The following is a 16,259-nucleotide window of genomic DNA, read 5'->3' as shown; positions in this document are numbered from 1 at the left end:
ACCCGATCGGAAGGGAGATGAGTATCAATATCAATAGGATTCTTCCCGATGGTGTGATAGGTATCTTCAAACCCCGAGTACTCCGTACTGATCTTGAATTATAGTATGCAGGTGGGTAATAGGACAAGATTGGAATCTCTATGTAGTTCCTGACTGGTCAATATCAATTAGGAACTATTAGAAAGCAGGTATCTCGCAGGTATCTTGCATGACGGAAATGTTTCGCCTGTCGGGTGATTTCCCATGATGTCAAAGACACACAAGGGATGGGTTGGACTAGTTCGTAATCGCATTTTCATACGTCAAGACGAAAATAGAACGAGAAGGGGGTAGAGATAAGACCAGATATATATTACTTATTCAACATGAGAAAGGTAAATCCAACGCTAAAAAAAAAGAGTTGCTCCACTGATCTTCGTCAAATCTCTGATCCTGAAGATCACTCTTCACTGCTTCTGATACCATGTACCCACCCACACACACCCCCTTTAACCTGACGCGGCCATCATATTCATTTTTGACTCTGCGGATTTGTGGGACCTCATGGGTTTGTGAAACCCCTAGTCTTTTTGACGATGAGCTCGGCCCCCCCCTGTCTCCCTCCCCTTTGGGGGATCTTCTGCTCGGCCAACGGTCGAGATTTGGTCAGGTTCGACGATATACGACCCAGAACTTCGGCTGTGATGGCAATCCATTCCCTTTCAGGCTAGAGAACCGGGTCTTGTTCAACTAATGTGCCAATCTCCCGCAATACCCGCCAAAGGGGAATGTACCATATCTCTTCACCATTCTGGCTGTCAGTTCCCATACCTCGGCCCATCCTCTACTCTGGTCCATGAACCTTGCCAGCTGATTGCTCCATCGTGGCAAAATGGCAAAACTCGTGAGAGAACCTGGCATGGGAATGGCGCCTCTACGGCTACACGGGGAAATCATAGCCCAAAAGAAATCCTCCCTCCCATGCACCTGGGCAGTCTTATTGGGCCTCTGACTCTTCTTTATATGGCCCGTGTACTGCCCAGCAAACCGGAAAGGGCCTTTTTTCCCCTCCTTTTTATTTTAGTCTTGTCTTTAATCGAGAAGATCCTAAATAGAGGGAACTCCTGCGTCCCAGACTTCGTGTCCACTGTCTCTTTTATATTGATTTGCCTTGCCTGATTTCTTTTCTCCCTACCCCTTCCTCCGAGGTTGCATATGTTCTTATTTTCCGATACAATATCCTATGTCTAATTATGTACACATGACATAGTTGTCATTCCTGGTGGGACTTCCTCTGATCTCAACTCCCCCTTTCCCGAGAAGCTCTAGACCTGGCGTGCAGGTTCGTGTCAGTTCTTTTTTTTTTTTTTTTGTTGGAGACAACCTTCTCCTTTTTGAATTTTATGCTTCTTACTTTGAATGAGGTGAGCTCACTCTCTGTTTGGTTGTTAAAGCACACTAAATCCCAGAAAGAAGAGATCTCCCATGCTATCTCACATAGCTGACTGTTGCTGGGTTACAGTTGACCACCTGGGCACATGAACCGCACTACCCGTGCTTTTTTTATCTAAGAGCTCGGTCACCCAAGGGGTCTGTGAGCTCTACTGAGTAACCAAGAAGTAGATGTCAATTTGAGAGAAAGGATTACACCAGAATGGCGGGAGGTTATTTTGACCTTCCGATCTCCCGCAGCGCCTCTGATGAAGGATCGTCAAGTCTATCAAGGTCGCGTTCCTTTACATCATCACTGCCCAGTGATAGCTTGCAAGGCCAGCCAGTGTCTCAGGTGCGGAGCTTCAGTGACGCTAGCGGACAAGACAAGTATCGGAATGCAAGCATTCTGAAAAGCGCAAATCGCGTCAAGCTTACGGCCAGCGAATCCGAGTCGAGAGAACAGCCCGCTGGGTCCATGGTCGAATTCCGACTGGATCAAAGGGGCACCGAGCTGCCGCAAAGACCATTACCCACTGCCAACATTCCGCGCTTCCAGGAAAAAGTCTCCTCAAGCTCGCAACTGGCACCACAGGTGGAAGATGATCACACTAGCGCGTCAGTAGACGTTGCTGGTTTGACGATCAGCACCAGGACTTGCCCCCCAGGAACATCAGGAGGATATGAACATGGTCAGGGTACGCAGGACAAGGGGCGTGCCATCTGTTTCGCACATGAAAGGGCCCACAGGCTCGCATCCCTTCTCAATTACCCCCAGAATTCTCCGAAGCAAAGCCCTAGGTGCAGCCTAGTGTCTTCAATTGGCTCCAACCCCGCTGAAGTGGCGCACCAGACTGAAGATGGAGATAAATTTCCTGTGATAAGCTTCCCCGTGAAACAACAACTTTTCGATAACTTGATAGATGAACATGAAGCGGACATCTTAGACGGGCGATCAACACAGCGCACCTCCGAAGCCCATTATCTAGTGCATCAAATGTCATCTCGAGACCTCAACTTTCTGACTCGCCTTCGCCCTCGGTCTCCCGGTTTGCACTCCAGTGACCAAGACTTTGCTAGCGAGGACAGGAACTCATTCGAGTCTGCTGAACGGACGACAAATTACCGCGGAGGTATTCTGTCATCGCTGCTCAAGCTTTACGACCAGCCTCCTTATAACCACAACCAAGGTCGAGGACGTTATGGGCGCTCTCGACAAGGGAGCTCTTCCGAGTTCAGTGGGCGCGAAGTGTCCCCAGACTCTGTCTGCAAACCACAAAGGAAGTGGTACGATAAATCTACCGCTCGTTCCAGCATTTCCATGGCCGGCTCGTCCCGCCGCTCTGGTTCTCCTTTTGCCATGCTCACGCGGTCCCGCAGCAGTGGTGCTGCTATCCCGAGCCTAGGCCGCTCACGTCCCAAGCCTCAGCTCGAGGATGAAATTCATATCACCGTTCATATTGCAGAGCTTCTGTCTCGACAGCGGTACTTGATCCGGCTTTGTCGCGCTTTGATGAAGTATGGAGCTCCAACCCATCGGCTGGAGGAATATATGCGCATGACAGCTCGTGTCATCCAGATCGATGGCCAATTTTTGTATATACCCGGCTGCATGATTATCTCCTTTGACGACGCCTCCACACACACAACAGAGGTCAAGGTCGTCCGGTCCAGTCAAGGCATCGATCTGGGTAAGCTGGCCGATGTGCATGAGATTTATAAGGAGGTGATTCACGATGTCATTGGGGTTGAAGAGGCAATACAGCGGCTCGATGAGGTTATGAAGAAGCAGAGCAAATTTCACATTCTGTTCCTCATCTTCGCTCACGGCTGTGCTAGCGCATCAGTTGGTCCCTTTGCCTTCAATGCCCGACCCGTTGATATCCCCGTGGCGTTTCTACTAGGGTGTCTCCTTGGAGTGTTGCAATTGATCCTGTCAACCAAATCGAGCTTGTATTCAAATGTGTTTGAGATCTCTGCCGCAGTCCTGACGTCTTTCCTTGCTCGTGCCTTTGGAAGCATCAAATTCCACGGGGAACCTCTGTTCTGCTTTTCTGCCCTCGCACAGTCGGCCATCGCCCTCATTCTGCCAGGCTACACTGTACTATGTGCTAGTCTAGAGCTCCAGTCACGCAGTATAGTTGCAGGCTCTGTTCGCATGGTCTATGCTATCATATACTCGCTGTTCCTCGGGTTTGGAATTACCATTGGGACTGCCGTTTACGGGCTCCTCGACTCTCAAGCTTCAACAGCTTATACATGTCCGGCCAGCCCCATCCACAACGAATACCTGCAGCGGTTTCCGTTTGTGATCCTATTCACTGTCTGTCTGGCGATCGTCAACCGCGCCAAGTGGAAACAAATACCGATTATGATAGTAATCTCTCTGGCTGGCTACGTGACCAACTACTTCAGCGCCAAGCGCTTCTATTCCAACACCCAGGTATCCAATGCCCTGGGCGCGTTTGTTATTGGTGTAATGGGCAATTTCTACAGCCGGCTTCGGCACGGCCTTGCCGCTGCGGCAATGTTGCCGGCGATCTTTGTCCTCGTTCCTTCCGGCCTTGCCGCCAGTGGGTCTCTGATATCTGGTATTACTTCTGCGGAGGAAATGACCCGGTCTCCATATGCGGTTGTAAACAATGGAACTCAAGGATTCGTCGACGCCGCAAAGAAGCTATCAGCCGACGAGGCTCGAAACCAAAGTTACGGCGTCGTTTTCGATATCGGATATGGCATGGTCCAAGTTGCTATTGGCACGACAGTTGGTCTCTTCCTGGCTGCTTTGGTGGTTTATCCACTAGGCAAGAAGCGAAGCGGACTGTTCAGCTTCTAGGCCATGGATTTCCCCGTCACCTCACCCTCCATTCTCTATTGCATTTATCTCTCTTTTTGTTGCGTGCATTGCTTTGTTGTCATGCTCGGCTATCGAGTGTCTTGGACATTTCGCATACGTGAACACCAAATTTGAGGATCGGGAGTTCATTTGCTGTATTCTAATTGTTTTCTGGCTTATGAGACTGGCAAATGCAAAGACACTGGTCTCTTTGCTGCGTCATCTCGATCTTTTTATCCCTTTCCCTTGCCGATCCAGTCTATAGACTCACTATCCCGCGACCCGCTCCGTCCGGACATATATAGAAACTACGATTCTCACGAGTCACGACTAAAATCATCGAGGTCCTTCTTTTGTGTGTCTGTTCTTTTATTCTCTTGATCGTTCATCCCGGGTATCACATTTGAGTATGAAATGGGAAGAAAGTATATTGTGTGAGGTTTGTTGTGTGTATCCTAACGAAATTTTGAAAGCATCAATTGACGGAGCAGCAATATGACTTTTTTGTTATTTTGTTATATGCATCAGCCCTAGACCCTTGTAAATATGGCGTGTTATTGCACAATAATAACGTTGCCTTCTATACCGTCGATTCCTATTTGATCCTGTTAGCCCTATACGACTGTGTCCCTCGGTCCTACTCAATCATGTACGAATTCTCTTTGCTAGGATATCTATCTTTTTGTTAGGTCTTTAATACAAATGAGGCAGAAATCGTGTAATCCACATGTTCTTCTGGACATTGTCTCAAAGAAATCTTAGAATAGTGGACAAGTTAGGTAAATCCATATCTCACTACCACCAGATAAACTAGGGCTTGCCATATGGATAACGGAAAGCAAAAGACTAATGGTTGGATGGGCGTGCATTAGGTACTTGACTACCTATTCACTCCATCTCGAATCTCTGTCTCAAGTTCAGATTCACCTCATAGAGCACCGGATATCTCAGAATTGCAGACCCTAAACCCCAAACTCCGAGCTTGTCAAACGGTTGAAACGCCACCGTAAATGCACCTTTCCCTATCCCATGATATCGGACTGGGTTTTCATCAAAATCATCGCTATCAATCAATTTATTCATGGTGAATTCCCGCAGGAAACAGAAGAGGGAAGAAAGGAACACGAATGCCAATCGCCAGAAAACAAATTATTGAGAATATACGTAGGGGAAAACTCCCGAGAAAAAGCGGATAGATAGTATTTTCTATCGTCTCTCCACCCGACTAAGTGCTCCCAGAATGAGACCCAGATCTTCCTTAATTCTCGGTGGTGGTGGGTGGTCGTCATCATCATCGCCTTCCATTGCGAGACGACGTTGCGTGTTCTGCGCATCGCGCTCTTCTAGTCGCTGTGAACAGATTCGTAATATTCGGGATGAAACGGTATCTGCGGAGGCACGGTATAGTTCGATGTCATGCACACCCGCTGCGAAGGCATCGAGCGTTGGTGCCAGCCCAGAAGTGATGCGCGATAATTGGGCAGAGACGGCAGATGGAGTGATAGGTGGTCGGGTTGAAGATGGGGTAGATGATTCGCCTTCTGGCGGATTTGAGGGATTGAGAGATTCCAGTATGGCTTGTTGTGAGGGGTCGAGGAGAGAGGAGTTGATTTCTTGTTGTGATTTACGTGAAGGTTGTTTATCTTTTTGTTGGTTGTCGGATTGTGGTTTAGCCTTGACGGCTGGGATCGCTGGCTGTCGAAGAAGCGCATTGAGAGATTGCCTTTCTTTGTGTAATCTGGGAATCCGTTAGTACTGTAGACGTGTCGGCTCTCAGTGATATACTCACTTCTGTATATGCTCCTCCAATTCCTTGATCTTGTCTGTATTTTGTACGTTTCGCGGGTTCGGCTTCTTGACAACCACGGCTGGAGGGTTCAAATCCTCGCGGCTGAGCCAGTTCGAAAGCTCTGAGTTGCTCGAGAAATCTTGAAGAATCTCCTCTTGAATCACACGCGCTGGAAAAGGTCAGATCAACACTCCCGCTCACACAAGCCAACGGGTGCCACGTACCTGCTAAGCGCGCACTTTGATCGTCCGAGTTTGAGCCTCCTGAGGGCTTTTCTCCTATTGCGCGAGTCGCACACCAAATCAATAGTTGGCGCATCCTTCGCGGCTCCGGGATTCCGTCATCGGCGATGTGCTTGTAGAAATCTGCTGTACTAACTTCTCGATGGGGTAACGCTGTGCGGGAAAAAGATAAAAATATCAGCATTCGGCCATTTATAGCCCATCTCAGACCAACAAACCTACCATTTGATGTCCCTGAGTCAATTAGAAAACTAGCCCTTCGTCCTCGCATACTCAAGCTGCTTCGCCGTCGCCCTTTATCGCTTTTATCACCCTTTCCGCCTCTGAACTCTTTATTGCGCTGGATCACCGGCGTATCGGCTACCGGTAGTGCAACCTTTGTACCCTCTGGCGGTTGCGCTGGAGAATTATATCCATTTGACTCTGACACTTGCACTTGCTGTTTGGCTTTTGGTGGTCGTCCTGCTTTCTTCGGTTTCTTTGTCTCGGGCTGGTGCTCTGGGCTGTCGCGGGCTCGTGATGAACGGATTGTGTTTGTCGGTTGAGATTCAGGTTCTGTGTGTGAAGTATTTGCAGCCCCTCTCGTGGGCCTCCTGCTTGGAAGCTCCACGCTTTTCCCCTTTGCTGGCACCGCACTTGGAGTGTTCTCGTCGTCCTTTTGCTTTTTCCGTGGCCGTCCTCTTTTCGGTGTTGACTTGGGAGGCGCATTTTCTACGTCTGAACGGGAATTTTCTGGAACTGCCTCGATTGACGGCCTGGGCTTCTTTGATGGCAGTAGAGAGAACTGGAACCCCTCCGCATCCTCCTCGTATGTCACTAAAGAGACAAATTAGAATATTTGTTTCAATCCTCACTCGAGGAACTTCCACTCCCAGCAAATTACTCACCAGCTGGCCGCTTCCCTAGCTTGTTTGTGCTCTCCTCAAGGTCTTGTTTACTTGCGCTGAGCCGCGTGGTCCTCCGTTCCTTGGTCTTTCCAGTCCCACTAGACACGGTCGCAGAGCGCGATTGTGTCTTCGGAGCGGCCATTGAAATCGTCCCCAGCGGTTCGCGACGCTTTGTCTTTGTCGTTGTGGTCGCCAGGACCGCGACTGTCATGTCAGGAGGGGTTCACGCGGGGTTATTGTGGTCGGGAATAAACGCAGGGGTGGCGAAACAAGCACCCCCGTTCCGGCGTCGACTAGTCACTTCGGGGTGTCCTAATCTCCAGCCAAATACCCCTGTTTGAAGAGGCTTCCTCGAGAAACAACAAGCGCGACTCTCGTGTCGTTACGAATGCCGGATTCGAGTTAAACCCCCCCTAAACAGCTGGTCGAGCTCGACGCGGTATTGTCGAATCAGACGGTTTGTTGATCAACGGGTATTTGGTGTGTGTATAGGGTGGTGGCACGGTTGAGTTGAGGTCGGTCAGTCGGCTCAGTCGGCTCGCGGAATGTTAGGCGCGGGTCGCGTCCTAATTCAGAACTGCAGCTGAAGAGCAGCAGATTAGGCGACTTATTCAATTCAATCGCGAAAAAGACACGCAAGGGAGCGGCAGGTTGGGGTGTGAGTGGTGGGTTAGATTCTCGCACGCGGTTGTTTTGGTCGGGCGCGTGGGGACCGCCCTAGTCCGTTTTGGGACCAACGGCTATACTTCAACGCTCTTCTACTTTAACTACTTCACTGCTTTCATTCATATGATAATAAAATTGAAGCGCTGTTGATGTATGACATGTATGACTGGCTCTAAAATGCAATTCTCTCCCTCATTTCTTCTACCCCCAATCCTCGCAATGCGCAGATGCTGCTAGATAAACGCTATGATGTTTTCACCAGAATACAAATAACACCCCGACACCGATGTTGAAAAACAATATGTTCAGTGAGAAAAGAAAAAGCGGTGGGAGTTGAGCCCTGTCCACTCCAGAGGGGGGAAAGAATGACCGATCATTGGACCGACTTGAGTAAAGTGGAGGTCTGGCTGGGTGGTGCCAGACTGCCCTCGATGCGTCGCTTGGCTTCTTGCATCTCCTCGGCAGTGATATTCTCCGACTTCTTGGGCATGTCAGGTTCATACTGAGGAATATCAGGGCTGTGTCCGACAGACATGCCAACTCGGATCTAATGAGAAGGGAGTGTTAGTATGTAATTGATCAAAGATAAAAAACAGGGTTCGCCTCTTACCAAAGTTTCCAAGGCACCCTTGGAGTTGTCTGCCAGGTCCTTGTCGAAATTGACCTTGCCATCTTCAAAGAGCACTAAAAGGGTGCTACCACCGAATTTGAAGTAGCCCAGTTCTTCACCGCGAGAAACCTTCTCGCCAGCTTTCCGAGTGATGACGGTGCTGCCAACCATCATAGCACCAACGCAGACAACCATAACTCGGCCATGCTCAACAGAGTCAATGGGGACGAGAATGCGGACATTTTCACCGTAGACATCCAAGGCGGATCGGATCGCCATGGGATTCACTGTATAGTACTCACCCTCGATAGTTTTAGGTTCACCCATGATTCCATCTACGGGAATGTGGAAGCGGTGGTAATCTTGAGGTGCCAGACGGAACACTCCGAGACCACCATTTCGGTATCGAGCGGCATCCTCTGGGTAAGCATTTCCCAACAATCTTGCAATTGAGAACTCACGGCCCTTGACCCAGATGCTGGTTGCATCGCTCAAGCGGTCAAAGACCACGGATCGGCAGTCGGCAGGAGACACAACAATCTTGGGCTCATCGGGAGCGGAGCACGGACGGGCGTCAGGCTTGAGGGCACGGTAGAAGAATTCGTTGAAATTGCGGAACTTGTCTAGGGGCATCAAGACTTCGGACATATCCAACTGGTGGAAATTGATAAAGTCCTGGATCTGAGATGCCGAGGCTGGGTCGTCATATTTGCGACCCTGCTTGACACTCAAAGAGCGCAATACACGGCGGACTGGCAGAATTGTTAGCAATAGATATCTTTGTTAGACAGAGAAACTTGACATACTTCGCTTCTTTTCCATATCACGACTTTTGATACCCTTATATAGCAGCCGGATGCCGAGTCGCACATAAACACTCATGCGTTCCTCGTTGATCTGGCCCGTGATGCGATCTTGTACAAGGATATTGGCCGAGTTCGCTCCGAGTTTGTACCCGCCGTATGAAATCTTTGTAATAACTTTGGAGTACCACTTGCGCTGTGCCTGGCTGGAAGTCACAAAGCCACCCATCACTAAGTTGTCAACCTGGCGCCAGTCCTGACTTGCGCACGTGGCAATGTGCGTAATGATATCTGCATCAGAGCGTTTTGCGAGACGTGGCTGGTGGCAAAGTGGGCACTCGCGAATCTCGACCACATGCTCCTCACCCCTCTCGTCTGCGAGATCATCGGGCTGGAGGTACTCATCAGCAGAGCTGGATTGCTCTTCACTGGACAGTGTTGGAATAGATGTTTTCTGCGGATCGGTATTGGAAGCGGCAGCAGTGTTGGTTTCCAAAATATTCTCGTCGCTGCTAGATGGCTCACTATCCTGACTTCCAGCATTTGACAGAGGAAGCGAAGTTGCTCTGGGAGGAGCCATTGAATTCCTCTTCTGCAGGGTTTGAAGCGTGTCTTCGAGACAAACCACTGCCTGGTCGAATGTCAGATCATCGGTTTCATTGGACTCATTCTCTGCGCTGTAGCGTTCGAAGAAGCTGTCAATTGTCGACTCCTTTAGCGTTGAACCGAGAGTGTCAAGCATTGTCGTCATCTCCACCTTGTCAATGCGACCGCTATCGTCAGCGTCATATTGCCTAAGCATCAACCTCCAGAACTGCTGTCGGAGAGCACTATACGGCAGGTACTTTGCCTTGACATGCAGCTCTGGCGAGTGTTTGTCTTCCCACCGTTCTCTATTCTTGAGTATGAGGGGAATAGTATAAGATCTGAAGCCGTCCTCGTCAGGTGGAGGGGCTGACTCGGCATCATACATGTTCAGTGTGGACGGCTGCATTGAGCTAGCACTATCCATCTCTGAAATTCCTTCTTCTGGGAGGGAAGAGGGTGCAAGGAGAGTCGGCGCTGGCGTTTCGAGCATTGATTGGCTTGAGACTGAAGTGGCGGAGTGACGCGTCTTTATTATAGGTCGAGCAAGTTTGGAGAGACTTGATGAAGAATGCGAGGGCCTGACTCCAGATCGCGATGGGCTGATTCCGGATCGTGAGGGACTAACTCCAGATCGTGTACCGAACTTGGCAGCTGTAGTAGGATCAGCTTCCTCCACCTCGTCTACAAAGTGATATAATCCCGTCTCGGGGTCTGCTTCTGGGCCAGACCGAACGAGATTTTGCAGAGGGAAACCCGCAGAGGCAACAAAATCATTCCCGGAGAACTTGTCTCGATCTATCACAGTGAAGCTGATGGTATAAGATTGTTCATGCCGCATCACCTGGAACACCATCTTCTCATGATACACCGGGTTCAGGTTATGGCGGATGACCGGGGTTCTCAAGGTTTTCCTTCCGAGAGAGGTCACGACAAAAGGATCCATATCGAACGATGTCCGCGTTACTAGAACATCAATTAGCATCTAGCGTGTTGCCATGCAGAAGGATAGCCCATACCATTTCGCTCAGGAGGCAGATCGGTAACCTTGACGATTTCCATGAAGACAATACCCTGCACTCCGGTCCCCGAGCCTGAGAATTGGTAGGCACGAGCTGCCAGTGACTTGCGTCTCAAGCGAGCCAGCCGAAGTCGCCGACGGCGCTTTTCTCCCACTTCTGGGCCACCTGCCAGGTCATCGGCTTCATCAGAGGTCTCATCGTCCTGTTCCAATTCATCGAAGTCGGCGGGAGGGATCTGAGGTTGATCATCTTCGTCACCTGAGTATACCAATTTTTTGAACTTTCCGAATATATCCGGCGGCGTAGCAATGGGGTTCGCAGAATCGGAGAGGGAGAACTGCAACAGGATCTCGCCCGACACAGTGCTGTCCTTCCTTTTTGACGTCTTCCGCTTGGAATTCAAAGTGTACCATTTAGGCTGAGGATCAAGTCAGCACGAGCCACCAATTATCCGAGCAACGTGTCCCTTCACCCACCGGTTGGTTCACCTGGCCATCAGCGAAGATGTCCTCCAGTGCAATATCAAACTCGCCCAGGTAATCCTTGCCGAACCGATCATGATCCCAGCATATAGCTTCCAACAGTGGTACACCCACCACGGGCATCTCGAACGAGACGTTCCATTCTGGGTTCAGGGTCTTGAATATGGTCGGTGTCGACTGCCTCGCATCCCCTAATGTAACGACCAAATACTGTACAACATGTAAGCGGTCTCGGTTCGAATTGCCTTTGTTGGAGGGGTGCTTACTGGGTCGCTCGTGCCACCTCGATCTTTGGCTGCGAGGTTGCGTCCCTAATGAACCCATTGAAATCAGCCAGGGAGCCCAGGATATAAATAAAGGTCACACAATTCTTCAATACTTACCCGGATCACTGAAACCTTGAGTAGTAGGGGTTTGGTTTCCGATGATCGCAAAGGACTGGTGCTTCTGCTCTGTCCGGGAGTCGACGACGCGCTCCTCGCGCTGAGGTGCGAGCTCAACCGTTGGGGTAATGCCAACCGGACCATTGCGGATGTGCACAAAATAAGAAGAAAGAAGAGAAGAGAAAAGAAAGAAGGCCAAAAAATTGTTGGGCGGGTGGCTTGGCCCCCCTGGTCAACACAATTGTTGACGTCTTGAGAGACCCCAGACGTTGATCGACGATCCGCTGGTTGTGCTCCGGGTCGATCACAGGCCAAGAAACGGATTTACCCACTGCAATTTCCAAAGTTGCTTTTCAAAAACAGGGATTGGTTCAAATAGTTATAGGTTAAAAGGATCATAAGATCTTAATGGAAATGTAGAGAAACTTGAGGGGAAAAGTGGAAGAAACACTGCGAATTGGGGGCAACTGGGGGGGTCGATATCAAGAAAGACCCCACACCGCAAGTTATTACAGGGTGAAAGAGGGAAAATGGATGCCTATTATGTACATATGTACTTACTTAGCGATGCCCTGAATATCCCTGAATATCCCCGTATCTCTTTTGATTTTTTTAAAAAAGGAAAACTCATGTATGCAATGTACTCCGTAAGGCCCTGCACGAATGGTATGCAGTACCCCGCATCATATACTATTCCACTACGTATATCGTAGCCCTGCGCTGGAAATTATATTGCTATGAATTTTGTAGAAAAGGATAGATCTAAAGTCAGTCTTGTCGTCGGTCTGTTCGTCCCCAAACCTCGTCAGCATTAGCTTTGCCCTTGGTTTCCGGCACAAATTGATAGATGAAGATCCCGAGCAACCCGGCCATAGCCGCAAACACCCAGTACACCTGCCCACGACCACCAAGAGCATCATCAAGCACTGGGAAGAATTGTGCCACCACAAAAGTTGCGATCCAGTTGGCACCCAGCGCCCAGCTTTGTGCCGCGCCGACAGCCTCGGGCCCCACAAGCTCGGAGGCCAGGATGAAGGGGACCGGGCCCAGTCCGACCGCAAAACTTGCCACAAAAAGTAAGGCAGCAATCGCCGTCAAGATCTTAGCACTGATGTAGATACTTATCGCGAGAAGTATAGAACTGCACCCCATACCGCAGATGCTCAGCATTAGGCACAATTTTCGACCAATGCGATCGGGTAGTGGAGAGCACGCGAGAGTGATCACAAGATTAACCGCAGATATCATTACCGTGAGTAGCGCAGCAGTCGTGGGTAAGATGCTTTGTAGTAAGGACACGCTGTACATAACAATACTGTTCATTCCGGTGAGTTGTTGGGCGACCATCACGCCAACCACGGCAATAATAGCTGGGCGGTAGTAGGGGTCTTTGACAACCTGCATAAACGTGACTGCAGGCTTCTGAGGCGGCCTGTCACCAGATGGAGAGAGCAAGGATTCTTCCTCGCCAGATACAGGGGCATCTGTGGTCCTCCAGCTCGCAATCTCCGCTTCAATATCGGCATCCCGACCACGGATCCGCTGCAGGACCCGGCGTGCCTGACTGGTCTTTTCGTGTTCCGCGAGCCATGAAGGACTTTCTGGTACCAAGAAAAGCCCCAAAAGTTCCAGAGCACCAACGATACCAGCCACAGCCAGTATGAGTCTCCAGAGGCTTGCTTCGCTCCAGAAGTATCCCAGAGATTGGGTCAACAGGATACCAACATTGGTCATAATCTGGGTGAAAGCACCAAAGAGGCCTCGAGCACTGGGAGGAGCGATTTCCGAAATGTAGATAGGACCAACCACAATTGCAGCACCAGACCCAATTCCAGAGAGGAATCTACCAAGACTCAAGATAGGAATCGCCGGTGCAAGTGTCTCTGCCACAGGCCCCAGAACAAAGAACACTGTGGTCGCTCGTAATGCGAGCAGACGTCCGTATTTGGTCGCGATAGGTCCCGCCAGCAGGGCTCCGAGTAAACCACCGAGCGTGTAGATCGAGGAGACGAGGCCGAATTGCGATGGGGTCATAGGGAAGCATTGCGGTAGACCATGAAAAGGGATGCCCGAAGAATGAATCCCTTGACGTTCACATGTTATCACGGCTTTGGGGGCATTGAGCTCTGCCTGGATAATCGACGTATCAGTAATGTTCAGTGTACATAGAGGGGGGGATATCGTACCAGATGGAAACCAAATTGAAGGGGGCCAAGCGTGACAACAAACACGAGATATATTAGGTATGGTGTAACCCTCGACTGAGTTGATGTACCCAAAACCATTGCGAGACAAATTCTAGGTCAACCGACGACCTTAGGACAGATTCAAGGTACGTTAAGAGGAGGTCCGGAGCCTAAGATGACGTTTTGCCGATAGAGATAAGATGATCTTAGGTTAAATTGGTCAGACGAGAAATGTCTGCCTAGGTATCCAAATTTCACATTGAATTTAGTTCGTAGGGTCCCCTTCATTCGGAAATGACTTGAACCAGTTGAATAGCTGAAGCTGCAAGAAGTTGAAGCTACAACCTTCCAGGCCGTTCGACATGTGATCTGACTAAGCGTTGACTCGGTTGAACTTATCGCATTATACAATTCAGACAATACATAATATACCTTGGAAATATCTCTCTTCTGTTCTTTCAATCCTTTTTTTATATTCAAAGAACTGGAAACCGTGGAGAAGGGTATCTCTCCACCAATGGAGTGACAACATCACCGGCCCATTCTGATCCACAAATGAGTCTGACCAACCCGCCCTCTTCCTCCGGCTCTCTCTCGCGAACCAGAGTCGGTAACTTGAAACGGAGTCTCCAGGCTACTGTCGATGGTAATTATATATCTTCTTTGAATCTGGTTACTCGTGATTCCTTGGTGTAACACCTTGTCTCTTCCTGTCTCTCCATCATGTTTGGAAAAGGTTTCCCTTTCTTGAATTCTGGAGGATTCTATTCTCGTGGTAACTCTTTCCCTTTGATTCTTTGTGATGATGTTGTTTCTGTGGTACTAGTTAACAATTGGAATGGACCCTGGCCAACACATTCGATCCTCAACCTGGCAACCGGAATATGCTAACCGAGGGGGTTTATACAGATGCCATTGAATCAAGAAGACCCGGTGGCTATACCAGCAAAGTCCGGGTCCGAGATCGGTATAATATAGTAGGCTTCATCAGCAGCGGTACCTATGGCCGAGTGTACAAGGCCGTCGGCAAGAATGGCAAAAAAGGAGAGTTTGCAATCAAGAAGTAAAAGGATTCCCCTCCAACATTCGATTTCTTCTTTATTCTAACCTCATCCAGATTCAAGCCCGACAAAGAAGGCGAAACGATCCAGTACACGGGTCTATCGCAGTCGGCTATCCGTGAAATGGCATTGTGCACGGAACTCTCGCATGCCAATGTTGTCCAACTAGAAGAGATCATTCTGGAGGACAAATGCATCTTCATGGTATTTGAATACACAGAGCATGATCTGCTGCAGATCATTCATCATCACACCCAGCCTCAGCGACATGCTATTCCAGCACCCATGGTCCGATCTATCATGTTCCAGTTGTTGAATGGACTGCTCTATCTGCATACCAACTGGGTCCTGCATCGTGATTTGAAACCAGCCAATATCCTCGTCACCTCAAGCGGTGCTATTCGCATCGGCGACTTGGGGCTCGCCCGTCTGTTCTACAAGCCACTCAACTCCCTATTCTCGGGCGACAAAGTCGTTGTCACAATCTGGTACCGTGCACCCGAGCTGCTCATGGGGAGCCGACACTATACTCCTGCCGTCGATATGTGGGCAATAGGATGCATCTTCGCCGAATTACTCTCACTCCGACCAATCTTCAAAGGCGAAGAAGCCAAAATGGACAGCAAGAAAACAGTCCCCTTCCAACGCAATCAAATGATGAAGATTGTTGAAATCCTCGGTCTTCCCCGCAAAGAATCCTGGCCAGGCCTAGCCTCCATGCCCGAATATTCACAACTCCAGTCCCTGGTGCTCCACCGCCAACCTTCACATTTCCATCGCGGCTCTAATCTTGAGGGCTGGTACCAGAGTTGTTTGAAAAACGGCGGATACACTTCCACATCCGGTGCCGGCACTCCCGGTGCAGATGGTTTCGATCTTCTGTCGCGTATGCTTGAATATGACCCGTCGAAACGGATCACCGCCGAGCAGGCCCTTGAGCACCCGTACTTTACCAATGGCGGCCCCATCAGCGGCAACTGCTTCGAGGGTATCGAGGGCAAATACCCACACCGTCGGGTCACCCAGGATGACAATGATATTCGCACCGGCAGTCTTCCTGGCACCAAACGGAGTGGACTGCCGGATGATTCATTGATGAGGGCTTCCAAGCGCCTCAAGGAGTAATCCTCTCATTTGCTTGCTGCATATCTGTGTTGATCATATTTTGCGGCGTGTGGATAGGCTGGCCATGATATCCACCCACATCATACATTTAATTCGGTGTTAGCGTTACGATGACTAGGGGAATTGCATCATGATGATTTACGCGAGATTTGGTTGGCCATTTAGCCCTAGA

At 49.7% G+C, this 16,259-nt stretch overlaps 5 protein-coding genes across 5 annotated transcripts; 2 read left to right on the top strand and 3 right to left on the bottom strand.

Moving 5' to 3' along the window:
• Nucleotides 1–1,633: 1,633 nt before the first annotated feature.
• Nucleotides 1,634–4,246, top strand: N7487_002098 (threonine/serine exporter family protein; the record flags this gene model as incomplete). Its single annotated transcript, XM_056869845.1, has 1 exon — nt 1,634–4,246. The coding sequence occupies one exon, from the start codon at nt 1,634–1,636 to the stop codon at nt 4,244–4,246; it is 2,613 nt and encodes an 870-aa protein (XP_056734629.1).
• Nucleotides 4,247–5,452: 1,206 nt separating this feature from the next.
• Nucleotides 5,453–7,375, bottom strand: N7487_002097 (Mis12-Mtw1 family protein; the record flags this gene model as incomplete). The annotated part of the gene is made up of 5 exons (XM_056869844.1): nt 5,453–5,984; nt 6,036–6,204; nt 6,260–6,430; nt 6,500–7,093; nt 7,165–7,375. 5 exons carry the CDS (start codon nt 7,373–7,375, stop codon nt 5,453–5,455), a joined length of 1,677 nt encoding a protein of 558 aa, XP_056734628.1.
• An 828-nt stretch (nt 7,376–8,203) lies between these two features.
• Nucleotides 8,204–11,859, bottom strand: N7487_002096 (putative phosphatidylserine decarboxylase Psd2; the record flags this gene model as incomplete). The annotated part of the gene is made up of 7 exons (XM_056869843.1): nt 8,204–8,377; nt 8,441–9,192; nt 9,247–10,794; nt 10,848–11,268; nt 11,327–11,542; nt 11,599–11,643; nt 11,716–11,859. 7 exons carry the CDS (start codon nt 11,857–11,859, stop codon nt 8,204–8,206), a joined length of 3,300 nt encoding a protein of 1,099 aa, XP_056734627.1.
• A 624-nt stretch (nt 11,860–12,483) lies between these two features.
• On the bottom strand, nt 12,484–14,000 carry N7487_002095 (putative MFS glucose transporter; the record flags this gene model as incomplete). The annotated part of the gene is made up of 2 exons (XM_056869842.1): nt 12,484–13,845; nt 13,902–14,000. 2 exons carry the CDS (start codon nt 13,998–14,000, stop codon nt 12,484–12,486), a joined length of 1,461 nt encoding a protein of 486 aa, XP_056734626.1.
• A 456-nt stretch (nt 14,001–14,456) lies between these two features.
• ssn3 (cyclin-dependent serine/threonine protein kinase SSN3) lies at nt 14,457–16,087 on the top strand (the record flags this gene model as incomplete). The annotated part of the gene is made up of 3 exons (XM_056869841.1): nt 14,457–14,547; nt 14,811–14,964; nt 15,019–16,087. The coding sequence occupies 3 exons, from the start codon at nt 14,457–14,459 to the stop codon at nt 16,085–16,087; spliced, it is 1,314 nt and encodes a 437-aa protein (XP_056734625.1).
• Nucleotides 16,088–16,259: the final 172 nt, after the last annotated feature.

This window comes from Penicillium crustosum (assembly GCF_028827405.1).
Source record: "Penicillium crustosum strain IBT 35664 chromosome Unknown utg000001l_segment0_segment0, whole genome shotgun sequence".
NCBI classification, from domain to species: Eukaryota; Fungi; Ascomycota; class Eurotiomycetes; order Eurotiales; family Aspergillaceae; genus Penicillium; species Penicillium crustosum.
This window is presented reverse-complemented; position numbering and strand designations above follow the sequence as displayed.